General features: G+C 39.1%; 1 protein-coding gene across 4 annotated transcripts in view; it reads right to left on the bottom strand.

The window, feature by feature from the left end:
- The window catches only part of Veph1 (ventricular zone expressed PH domain containing 1), a 255,558-nt gene that overhangs the window by 80,526 nt on the left and 162,940 nt on the right, over window positions 1-12,092 (bottom strand). For all 4 annotated transcript variants that reach the window (XM_021158191.3, XM_021158192.3, XM_029474775.2 and 1 more), the window contains exons 10-11: window positions 10,255-10,394; window positions 6,167-6,301 (exon numbers count right to left, since the gene is read on the bottom strand). In XM_021158191.3, coding sequence (XP_021013850.1) covers window positions 6,167-6,301; window positions 10,255-10,394 — 275 coding nt within the window. The remainder of the gene's footprint in view (window positions 1-6,166; window positions 6,302-10,254; window positions 10,395-12,092) is intronic.

Below are 12,092 nucleotides of genomic sequence, written 5' to 3'. Positions count from 1 at the left end.
ATCCCAAAACAGAAAGTAGAGAGAAGGCTGGGGACACATGTGGTTCAGTGTTTGATGGCTTGCCTAGCACACACATACCCTTTGCTCAGGCCTCAGTCTCAGATGAACCCAAACAGAAACAGACCAGCAACAATAACAAAATCAGAGTGAAGAAATTCTATTGCTGTTAAGATTAGGAATAGCACTGTATTCATAGTTTCATCTGGAAAGATGTTTTGCTATGATAATGATTTTCTATTTATGTTAATGACATATCTTTTCAGTAATTCAGGCCTTCCAGTAATGTCTTTGTTAATATATAAAAAACATTTGCTCATTAAATAGTTCATATCTATTGATTGTGGTTTGAAAGTTAGGTGCACCCCATAGACTCATATGTCTGAACACTTAGTCCTTAGTAGAAGGTGCTGTTTGGGAAGGCTACCAAACCTTAAGGAGGTAGTGCCTTGATGAAGGAAGTGAGTCACTGCACATGGGCCTTGTGTTTTTAAATCTCAGCCCCACATCTGATTTACTGTCTGCATCCTGATTGAACTGCAGTGTACCAGCTGGTCACCTGCTCAGGCCGCTGAATCTCCCCTGAGGTGATGGAATGTATCCCTTTAAACTGCAAGCCAGAGCAAAACTTCCTCCTTTCCACTGCTTCTTTTCAGGTATTTTGGCCCAGAAATAAGAAAAGTAAGAAACATAGTATCATTGAAAATGATCATGCCTATGTTCCTTATAGATTAATTGTTGTCATTAAATGTATCTTCTCACTGAATTTTTATGCCTAGGTTATTCTTGATCTTAAATCAGATAACTTTATGATCCTTATATTAAGTTCTAAAAATTAAATTGTCTTGCATTTTTGTGTACACATGATCTGTTCAGAATTTTTCTCTGTGAATCATCACCTTTCTTCTCTCTCTCTCTCTCTTTCTTAGATATTTTCTGTATTTACATTTCAAATGTTATCCTCTTTCCTGGTTTCCCCTCCGAAAACCCCCTATCCCATCCCCCATCCCCCTGCTCACCAACCCACCACTCCTGCTTCCCTGCCCTGGCATTCCCCTACACCTGAGTATTAAGCCTTCACAGGACCAAGAGTCTCTCCTCCCATTGATGTTCAACAATGTCATCCTCTGCTACACATGCAGCTGGAGCCATTGGTCCCTCCAACTCTTTGGTTGGTGCATCCCTGTCTTTCTATAGCTTCTTTTGTGTCAATCCCTACAGCTCTTTCTTGATTGTCTTGTCTTCCTATTAGATAGAAACCTCAGTAGAAGGATAAATGTTGAGAATGATAATAGCTATATTGAGGTTTCAAAAGCCCATATCATATTCTCTCTCTCTCTCTCTCTCTCTCTCTCTCTCTCTCTCTCTCTCACACACACACACACACACACACACACACTTGTGGATAAGGATATAAGTTCTCAGCTGCTGCTCCAGTGCTATGTCTGCCTGCCTGCTTGATGCCATGCACTTTACCATGATGGCCAGGGACTTAAACTCTCTGGAACTTTAAGCTCTCATAAACTCTTTCTTCTACAAGTTGCCTTGGTCATGGTCTAGAGTAACTAAGACACAGTCAGTAACATTTGATACAAATGTGTGATTAATAAAAGTTTGAATCTTATTCAAATTTTAATGCCATGAATATCTAGAGATAATATTTTTTCATTTGAGCTAGTAAGCATACGCATTATACAAATAATACTAACTTTCATAGTTTTGCAACTTTATAGTACTATATAACGATGTAACACTTCAACTCTGTGAGATTGGTTTGAATTTGCAAGTGGTAAATGCTTTGAATTTTATGTCAAAATTGATGGAAATAAGGAGAGTGCTCTCTGACAATGATAATCTCTTAAATTACAAAACTATAAAAGATAGAGATTATCCTCTAAAATTCATCTTTGTATCTCCACTCTGAATCTTAGTGCATCTAAGGCAGATTTGAATTGTGTTGTATGGGGAAGAGTGACAGAGATGGGAATGGGGCTGGGGCTGGGGCTGGGGCTGGGGCTGGGGCTGGGGCTGGGGCTGGGGCTGGGGCTGGGGCTGGGGCTGGGGCTGGGGCTGGGGCTGGGGCTGGGGCTGGGGCTGGGGAAGGGGAAAGGGATAGGGACAGGGACAGGGATAGAGATGGGGATAGACTGAGGAGAGGATGACACAGGAGGAGTGAGGGAGTGAGGGAGAGATGTTGGGAGAGAGGTTGGGAGAGAGAGAGAGAGAGAGAGAGAGAGAGACAGAGACAGAGACAGAGACAGAGAGACAGAGAGAGAGAGACAGAGAGAGAGAAACTGGGACATAGAAACAAAGGCCCCAATGAATGGCAAAGGCAGGTTTTGAACCTGATCATACTATTCAGGTGTGTGCAGGAAGAAAGGTAAGCTATGCTGCTCTAAACAACAGGAAGCTTCAGTTTTCAACAGAAGAAAAGGCTGGGTGTTTCCCATGCAGCCTAAGTGATGGGATTAGCTATCTTCCATGTGGGAGCTCGTAATCCCAGGCTCTTTCCACCTTCTATCAACCCAGTTATCAGCAATTGCTTTAGTCACCATGGGAGAAGACGAAAACGAAGATAAGCAACACTAACTTTTAAAGTCTAAAACTGGAGCAGAAATGTCTCAAAGCCGAGCCTTGTGTCAAGATGCTGGGGAACTTGATGCTGTCCCTGCCCAGATGAGAGAAGAGCCAGGTGCATTGGTGGCAGCCGGAAGTCACCATGGCGTGCAGTCTAGCCCCAGTTCTGACACTGACTTTCAACAGGCCCCCTTGCCTCCATTTTTAACACGAGAATATGACAGTATTTGTTTACTCAATGGATGCCTATTGTCTGGGTCAAATACTGTATGGCTATAGAAATAAAATGGGAAATTTGAGGAAATCTCTATCTTTAGATATTTGCTGTAGTCTCAGGCTCTTGGTGAGGTTAATGTGTACTTTATCACACATGGTCTTAATTTAATGAATCTTAACGACAGACTTCAGTTCTAAAATTCCAAGTTTCTATCTTAAAATACTACAGTCACATTTTAGGATCTCAAGTATTTGCTTAGATGTGTCTTCTCTGGGCAAGGGGCTTCTCACGAGAGCCTGAATTCTCTAGATTGAAGTTAAAGTTCAGAAGCAGAGAGACAAATGTTATCACTTCCATGTCACTGTGTGTGTGTGTGTATGTGTGTGTGTGCATGTCTATGCATGTGAGTATTGCGTGCATGTGATATATGTGTAAATAAAGAAGTTACTGAACAAGTCTCAGCTATTTTGAATTTAATATGGAGAAATCTTCATAAAAGATGATAGCAAGCAAATATGATTGAAAAATTTTGGAACAGACTTCTTTGCCACACTGTGTACATTCCAGATACCAACATTTTTCTATTCTCATGAATAAACCAAATTACAAAACTTAGAACATTTTCAAAAATTGGCTTTACAGTTAGTTACCTTTCCCCTAGAGGAATATTTATTGGCACGAAGTAGGAATATGAATTACAGTAATAACAACACAACTGGTTGCCAAGTTATTTATTTAATCTCTTAGATCTCGGAGTTGGTGCCAAGTTTTAATTTTCTCCTTGTCTCCAGCTGAAATAGCTAATGATTAAACATTTTTATAAGATTTTTATGCATTGTCTTTAAGCATAATGTAACAGTTGAAAAATTGAGTAAAATATGCAAAGAATTCCATTCACTTCCTGTGGATGTGATTGCGGGATTTCCTTTTTGTTTCAATATCAAATGTCAAATTCTTAAACCAAAGCCAAAGTCTGATGAAACGGAAGTTAAATATTTCTCTGTTGTCAATAGACTCATGAATAAGAATTCTGAAGAGTTCCATATCTCATCCTGTTCTTATTCTTCACTTAAGAGGCATTTTCACAATGTAACAGGCTTCGATTAACTTACCACTTGCTTGTCCTTCTTTACTGTGCACATATGTTGTGTGCATGTGTGCACATGTTAGTGCACACATAAGCAGAGGACAGAGGAGGACATTGATGCCTTCCTTTCTTGCTTTTTGTCTCATTCCCCTGTGACAGGTTCCCTCATTCAACCAGAACCTCACTGTTCCCACTAGGCTGGGCTGGCCTGCAAGTTCTTAGGAGCTGCTTCCTGCCCCCCACCCCCCACCCCCCACCCCAGATCGCATTGCTGGAGTTACAGGTACTTGAGGCCATGTCTTTTAAAAGAGGCTTGGGATTTGAACTTAGCCCTAACCCAACAAGACATCTAAAGCCTTGGTTGTACTTTGAGTTTACTTAATATTGACATGCTTATTTTCCTTTTTCAAAACCAAAACAGGTGGAGGGAGAGAAGGATAAATGCTGGTCAGGTGGTACCAAGTTAGAGCTATACAAGAGGAGACACAGGGCTCTGTTGTGCAATTCAGTGACTATAAATAGTGAAAATGTACATATACTTCAAAGAGCTATAGTAAGAAGGTTTAAATTTTTTTCACAAAGAAATGCTAAATGTTTGAGATTGAGTTATTTACCTGATTTGAATATTATACAAGATATATATGTATTTAAACATCCCATAATATTCCACAAAGGGTACAATTTTTATGAGAAAAATCAGTTAAATGGGGTCAGAGACTATGATCAAATACGTCAGAACCTCTGGATTTCCTACTTGGCATACAGATATGGCTTATTTCAGAAAGCTGGCAATGGTCAGAGAAGCTTTCTGTGGCCCTCTGTATTTGCTACCTGCATTGTGTCTTGCATGGCCCAGTCTACTCCAAAATCCATTATCTCCAGTCATACTTTTCTTTGTGAGGACCACACTAAAATTTTAGCTTCCAAAATACACAAACATGGATTCTTTCTATTCAGTTTCCTGTAGCAACAAAATGCCTGAGCTTGAGACATTTGCAGAATTTTGTTTCTTATGGTCCCATAAGCCAGCATATCTAAGACAAGGCACTGGGGACTGTGTTATGTGGTAAGAACTTGGTCTCTGCTTCCACTACACACAGGACTCTGCCTCCTCTGTCCATGGCAGGAGGCAGAGAAGAATTTTGTAAAAACATATAGAATATCAACAAGTGACATAAATATTACTTATCTACATCCAGTACCCATCACCTCTACAGAGCCCTTGATGGCATTTGTAAGGGTTTTGCCCCATGACTTAATTCTTTAATGTCCCACTCCTTCATTCTATCGCATAGCACATTAAATAGGGTCAATGACATTCGGAAATTTGAAAAGCATCATACTACCTTCAAACATGGCCCCATCACTAACCCCCAAGGTAGTCCAGCCTTTCAAGGCTGGTTTCTGTCTTTGGTCAGGTTTTCAGTAATCATTCCCTGGTCCACACAGCCCATGGTTTTTCTCACAGGAAACTTTGAGCTCACCAGAGTCCCTGTACCATACTTTCTCTGTATCAAGGGGCCTGGTCTATTTTACCTTTTGATCTTTTTCTGCTGCAGCTGCCTGCTGAGGTGGTCTCCGGCTACCATGGGTGGTGGGGGTTGTCAGGTAAGGGGCGGGATGCTACTGCTTCTTGGGCCTCAGATTATATTTTCCTGCCCCTATAGAGCCTTGCCACCCTAACTGTACTTCTCTGCCACTCAACTCATCTTCACTTTCTTGCTTAGTGGTGATTGCTGAAGACAGAAAGATGGACTGTGAAGGAAAGAAGGGAAAAGCATCAAAGGACCCGGAACCAGGCTTCCTGCTGCTCTTTTAAAACTCTTGAGTTTTCTCTAAAATAAAACATTACTTATTTATTTAATGTGCATGTTAGTTCCTGTATATAGGTATGCCTGTGTACCATTCTTGAGCCTTATGCCCAAAGGGGCCAGAAGAGGGCATCAGATCCTGTAGGAGTGGAGTTAGAATTATGAGTTCTAGTGTTATGAGTTCTGCTGCTACCACCACCACCACCACCACCACCACTACTGTTGACACAAGGTTGTACCATGGTTCCCAGTTTAGCTTTGAACTTGGAATCCTTCTGCTCTACCTTTCTGAGGCTAGGATTACAGGTATGCACAGAAGACCAAATTCCAAAAGTAATTAATTAATAAGTATTTTCTGATAATATGTGAAGGGAGAAAAAGAAAGGACACTTGAACTGTTAAGACAAAATGCAAATCACTTAAAAGCAATATTAAATCTGGGTTTAATATAATATGTGTGAGAAGAAAAGCATTTACCTTCTGCTGTGGAAAGGTGGACTCTGTCATGGCAACTTCAAAGCTGTGCGCTCCCGTGTCCTGCGTCTTCTCCCATAGGGCTTTGAGGAACTGCACAGACCCACTCTGAATGGACAGGGGCTCAGGAAACAGGCTCTGAATGGGCATATGGATGGAGACACTGCATTACCTCTGGGCCCAGTGATACAATCTAATGAACTCCAAGATACTACATAGGCCTGCTTTGAACTTTCACATAATGTAACTTCAAGTGGTACAACAGAAATCTATGCTAAAGAACAAATATATGATTTAGCTCACACTTCTGAGTTTCTAAGAGAAATTTTAAATTAATAAAAGTTTATATTCTTGCCTATATAGACATACAGTCTTGTAATATAATGCTATCTTAATGATTTCCCAATAACATTACTTAGTCGGAAAAGGGTAAATATAAATATTCATATTTACTTTTTCAAGGATCTGAGAATGAAGGCACACAATGAAGATCAGGGTTCAAAAGATTCTATTTATATACAGAGTGAATTATGAAAAAAGAGATCAAACCAAGAGTTTATTTTCTAGTTATGTAATGTGAACATTCTGAGTGAGTATGAGACAGCATTCTTCATCCTAAAATGTGAAATGCGTGACTATTCTTACAGCTTTAACTTCTTTTCATTGTCAGTGAGAGATTACCTTTAGATAGAATTCATCACAGCCAATGAGAGTCAGCTTTTTAATGGGCATGCTAAACTTGCTTACAAATTTATGAATCTGTGATGTGACTGATAACTCCTGATATGTTAGAATGTCCCATGTACAGATATGAGAAGCCAAATCAATTTAAAAGAAGAATTTTGTAAAAACATATAGAATATCAATGAGTGACATAAATATCACTTATTTACATACAATATCATACATGTTATTCTTTATTATGAGGTAAGATACAATAATGAGATTGGCTTATAAATCATTTTTTCATGACAATGACTGAGGCTTTCTAGACAGGCGGTATGCACAGGCTTCGACTCAGTGAGTGCAAAATACTAAATATTTTTCTAGGAAAAATCTTATGATTGTCATAAAATGAGTGAGTGGCCACTTGTGCTAATTGGGAAAAGTAGAGAATCATGAACCTCAAGTTATTGACTGACAGATTTTAAAAGTTCATGAGACAGTGACAACTGTCATTAAATTTGTGCACATACTCTTGAATTTTCTAATTATTATCAGAGTCATTCAGTACATGACATTTTGTTTCAAGAAGAGCAGGACTTGATTTAATGAATCATTAATCCAAATAGGAGCAGGTCTCTGAGTCTGTGAACTCCATGTGGGAAGCTGATGTGGAAGTGAGCGTTGGCCAAGCACACAAGGCCAGTGATGGGTTTGTAATTATCAAATAAATGAAAGTTTGTTATGGCTTTGTTCCCAAGCCAGGATGTATCCAGACTGCATAATATCATAGGTGTGGACAAAGAGGGACAAAGCATTACAGTAAGATTAAAAGAAAACTTTACAAAGAGACACTTCCTGGTGATTTTCCTTAAAAAGGAGGAAAAGAATCACAGATTGAAAGAGTGAAAAAAACAAAACAAAACAAAACAAAAAAACCAAAACGTTTTCTTAGTGTGCATTCAGAAAGTCAAGAACAAAGCCAAAGATGGAGCCAAATAAAAAGTCACTTGAAAAGAATGAGTGGAAAATGATTATTATTATTCTAAGGAAAAAAGAATGTTATTTTTATGTTTATATGCAATTTGGCTCACACCATAGTCTGAGCTGTTCCTTGCAAGATGTTATTAAGTGTTCTTAAGAAAGCATACTGCTGTAAAAATCGGCAGATTCTACAGCCTTTCTTAATTACTGTAGTTATATTTTATGATTATGAAGCAGTCAGCACTACATTTCATTGTTTCCCCCAATAAGCCCAACTTCATAAAAAAAAATAGAGTACTCAGCTGTTGACTTTAAAATTCTATTTAATTGGGATTTTTCTTTGCTTAGATATTTTGTTTGAAAATTTCATGTAAGCATAAGAAGTGTTCTGATCAAGTACACCCCTCCCTGCCTCCTCTGTGCTTCCTCTTTCATTCTCCTACTGCGATTCCTTCCCAGTTTCATGTGTCCTTCCTTCACTTTTCAAGCCTAGTGACTCTGCTACGTGCTACCAGTATATACACGGGTATTGCACCATCTTTTAGAGCAGGGGTAGCTTCTCAGGAGCTGCATCCTAGAGAAGCCAACTAACCCTCTTGAGTCATTCATCAGTTTCCAGGGGCTTTTCAGCTAGGGTTGGGGCTTCATGACCGTCTCCATCCTCTGTTCTCTGATTTTGTCTAGGTATTCCACCCTCCCTTCCATGATGATTCTTGTCTTGGGAGGGAGTATGATATAAATGTTGCATTTAGAGCTGAGCACCCCAGGCTTCTATGCTTTATGTGTTGAGCAATTATGGGTCTCTGTGTTGTTAGTTGCCATGTACTGAAAAAAAGAAACTTCTTTGGTAAGGGTTGGCAGATACTATTCTATTGGTACAACAATAAATCATTGAGAGTTAGTTTAATGCTATGTCCATTTAGCAGAAAAATAGTACTGTGGTCTAGCTATCCGTAGGTTCTTGGCTCTGTTAAAGATGCAGGCATGAGTTCCATCTTGTGGAATGGTCCTTAAATCTAATCAGAAAATGTTTGGATACTTCTATATGTGTGCCACTATTACATCAGTGTGCATCTTTCCAGGCCAGTAACTGAAGCTTGCAGAAATTACAGCTGGATAAAGTGGATAATTGCATTTCCCTGGTAGCATGTATACTGTCTTTCAGTACTATAAAGACAGTAGGGATGAAGCTTCCAACCTGGTACCAGCTTGATTCCTCTATATTCTTTGATTCAAGTATATGGTGTCTTCAGCAACAGAGCCTAGCAATAGAGCTCTAGAGGGTAAACATAAGCTATGACGATAGCCCATGGTGTTTAGAGGTCTTTGAGAACTCACTGGCCAACAGTTTGAAAAGAGGAAACCTTTATTGGGCACTGGGCTATTTGTTTGATAACCTATGATGTCTACTAAGGGCACTGTCCACCTGTTATTTTAAGTATTCTATTAAATTAAAAATGTTATGTTATTATGCGTATGTGTGTGTGTTTATGGGACTGTGCATGCTATGTTATACAGATATGCATGTCAGAGACAACTTGCAGGAGTTGGTCCTCTCCTTCTATGCAGATCCAATGAATTAAACTCAGGTCACCAGAGCCATCCCACTGTCCCTGGTGACTTTTGTAGGTGCTATTACAGAAATTATTTTATTAACCAAAGCAATTTTATGGTCCTATTACTTGTCCTATTTTTCAAGCCTATTACAACACTCACACCCTGCATTTTCTACTTCTGCCAACCCTTCTCTTACCTACAAATATTTCCCAGTTTGTTTTCAAAACACAGGCAACAGCAAAAAGATTACTGTATTGGAGATCTGATAATATGAGTTCTGCCCTACAGTTTCCTTAGTCAATGAAAATGGAGTTTAAGATCCAATATTGTCATTTTATAATCTATATTTGTATTTTAAGTGCAAATTTAATGCTTTTAATAAGTATTTTTAAGTAACAATCTCTTTTCATGTTGACAGTTTGTCATAAAATTCCCCATCATTAAGTTGAAAGTTTTCCTTTGTGTGGTTTTTTTCCGTGTACATATATTCACTAGACAAAAGTGGGTTTTAGACTTTTAGCAATGTCAGAAATGATATGTTCACACTGAAGTTAATTGGATTTTAGGATAAGATAGATAAAGGCAAACTCTATAGGAGGTAGGTATCCTCCCACATAAGCTGCCTTTACTAATGCTTAACACAAAGGAGTTTCTCTTTTCTTTCCTTGTTTCTTTCTTTCTTGTTTTGCTTTTTTACTTCAGTGCTGGGAATTGAACCTAGCGCTCCCAAGATGCAGGCAAATGCTTTACTGTGTTGCTCAGCCCTTGTTCCCTCACCCCTCCACAATACCACTTTTGGCTAGAGGATTAATAATTCAACAAAAGTGATCATAACCTCACACCATAGCCACTCATCCAGGAGCCTGATGAGCGTGAATTATACACACCTGTTGGTAGAGAAACATGATCTGGATCCAGGGCTGGGGTGCTTGGCTGACCAGGGTGAAGCTGGACTTGCTGTATAGGCAGTAATGACCCTTTAAAGAACAGGTGAAGAACAGCTTTGCCACGCAACTTCTCATAGTATCTAGAAACAACACAGTGTTGAACATGAGTTCTACTTCATGATCCAACACACAAGATAATGGTTATGCAAAACACATATCAGTTCCTTTAGGACCCATTTTTGATTTTCTCAAGAAATGAGATAATGACTCCAAACAACTCTGTATTTGGGAGTGGATGCATTTCATGGAAGGTACGCATTTTAAAGATATATAAATGTAAATATGTTTAAATGACTATTGTTTAGACAGGTTGTATTATTTCAACATTTATCTTGTCTTAAGTAACATGCAGTGATGAAAAGATCAAGCAACTCCTAGAGAAACAAGACACCCAGTTGATACAGATCTTGTAAATAAACATGGATGGATTAGATTTACCCTACTCTCATGGGGACTCTGTTTTATACGGGAACCAGAGGGTCTCAGATCACTTAAGATGATCAAAGCTCTAGAAGAGGAGATCCTTCTTACCCAGGAGCATGCGCACTGGCTACAAAAACAAGTCTGATCTGGGCTCTTTCTGTTAATGCTCCAGCAAACTCGGTCTACTTCATTATTCTCATTTTTTCAGAGCCTATCAAGATTGGAAGTTTTTTTCTATATTATTAAATTTTAGTTGTTGTTTTTTTCCTTTGTAATTTATCCCTGATGCATTATGGAATATTAAATAGTGGGCATGGAATAATTGAATGAAATGGAATGAATGAATGAATGAATGATTAATATTGGACTCTAGGCTGAGAGTAGCTTAGAGGCCATGATGCTGCTATTAAGAAGCTTATATTCAAATGAGAGATACATTTGTAAACAATGGTCACAACTTGTTTTAAGTTCTTGAAAAAGCAGAATAGAGCTATGGTTGCTGAGAGAAATAAGTAAGCCATCCCAACTAGACCAAGGAAGGAGGGAAGTGCAAACCTCATAGAGCTTACTACAGCTTGCACCACAACTGGAAGACAAGGTGGGGATGGTATACTTGGGAAATTGGGTACCATTCTCGTCCTAATGGAAGACACCTGTGCACTGGTGTGGAATACCTCTGCTCATGGAGAATAGCCTTCCACAGCACAGGGAGTCTACACTGAGAGGGAGCTACAATCCATACTGTGGGGAGCTACAATTGTGCTATTGTTGCATGTGAGTGTTTATTGGTAATAAAAAACAAAGAAAATAAAATTGCTTACATTTTGAAGATTTGAATAAAAGAGCATGTTCTGATAGCTTGCCAGCTCTGCCATTGTATGTTAATTTTACTGTCACAGAATGGGAACAGGTCTCCTCCCAGAGAAGTGGTTAATGGTACTTAAACCTCAGATCTATCACCTACCAGTTATGTGATGTTGGGTAACTTTCACCCCAATATTTTAGTATCTCCTTTTGCTATTTGTTGAATAGTAACATTATTTCATAGCATAGGACAAAGCATTTATTAGAGTACCTAGCTAGTAATCCTGCCTTACTTATTCTTTTGTGTCACTGTGGCCATGATGACTTAGAGAACAACATAAAAGAGAAAAGATTTATTTCAGCTTACAGTGTTAGAGGGATTCAGTTTATCATGGCAGGGGAGGATGCCAGTTCATGGTGGTAAGGGATAGGGCAAATGCTATTCATATACAACAAGGCAGGAAGCAGAGAGTACAGGCTGGGGCAACGGACTCAAAGGTACAGCCTAGGGACTTGCTTCTACAAGTCAGACCCCACCTTCTAAGGGTTCC

This window comes from Mus caroli, unplaced genomic scaffold, assembly GCF_978045245.1.
Source record: "Mus caroli unplaced genomic scaffold, Mus_caroli_1 scaffold_3, whole genome shotgun sequence".
NCBI classification, from domain to species: Eukaryota; Metazoa; Chordata; class Mammalia; order Rodentia; family Muridae; genus Mus; species Mus caroli.
The sequence above is the reverse complement of the archived record's forward strand: the minus strand, read 5'-3'. Positions and strand labels throughout refer to the sequence as shown.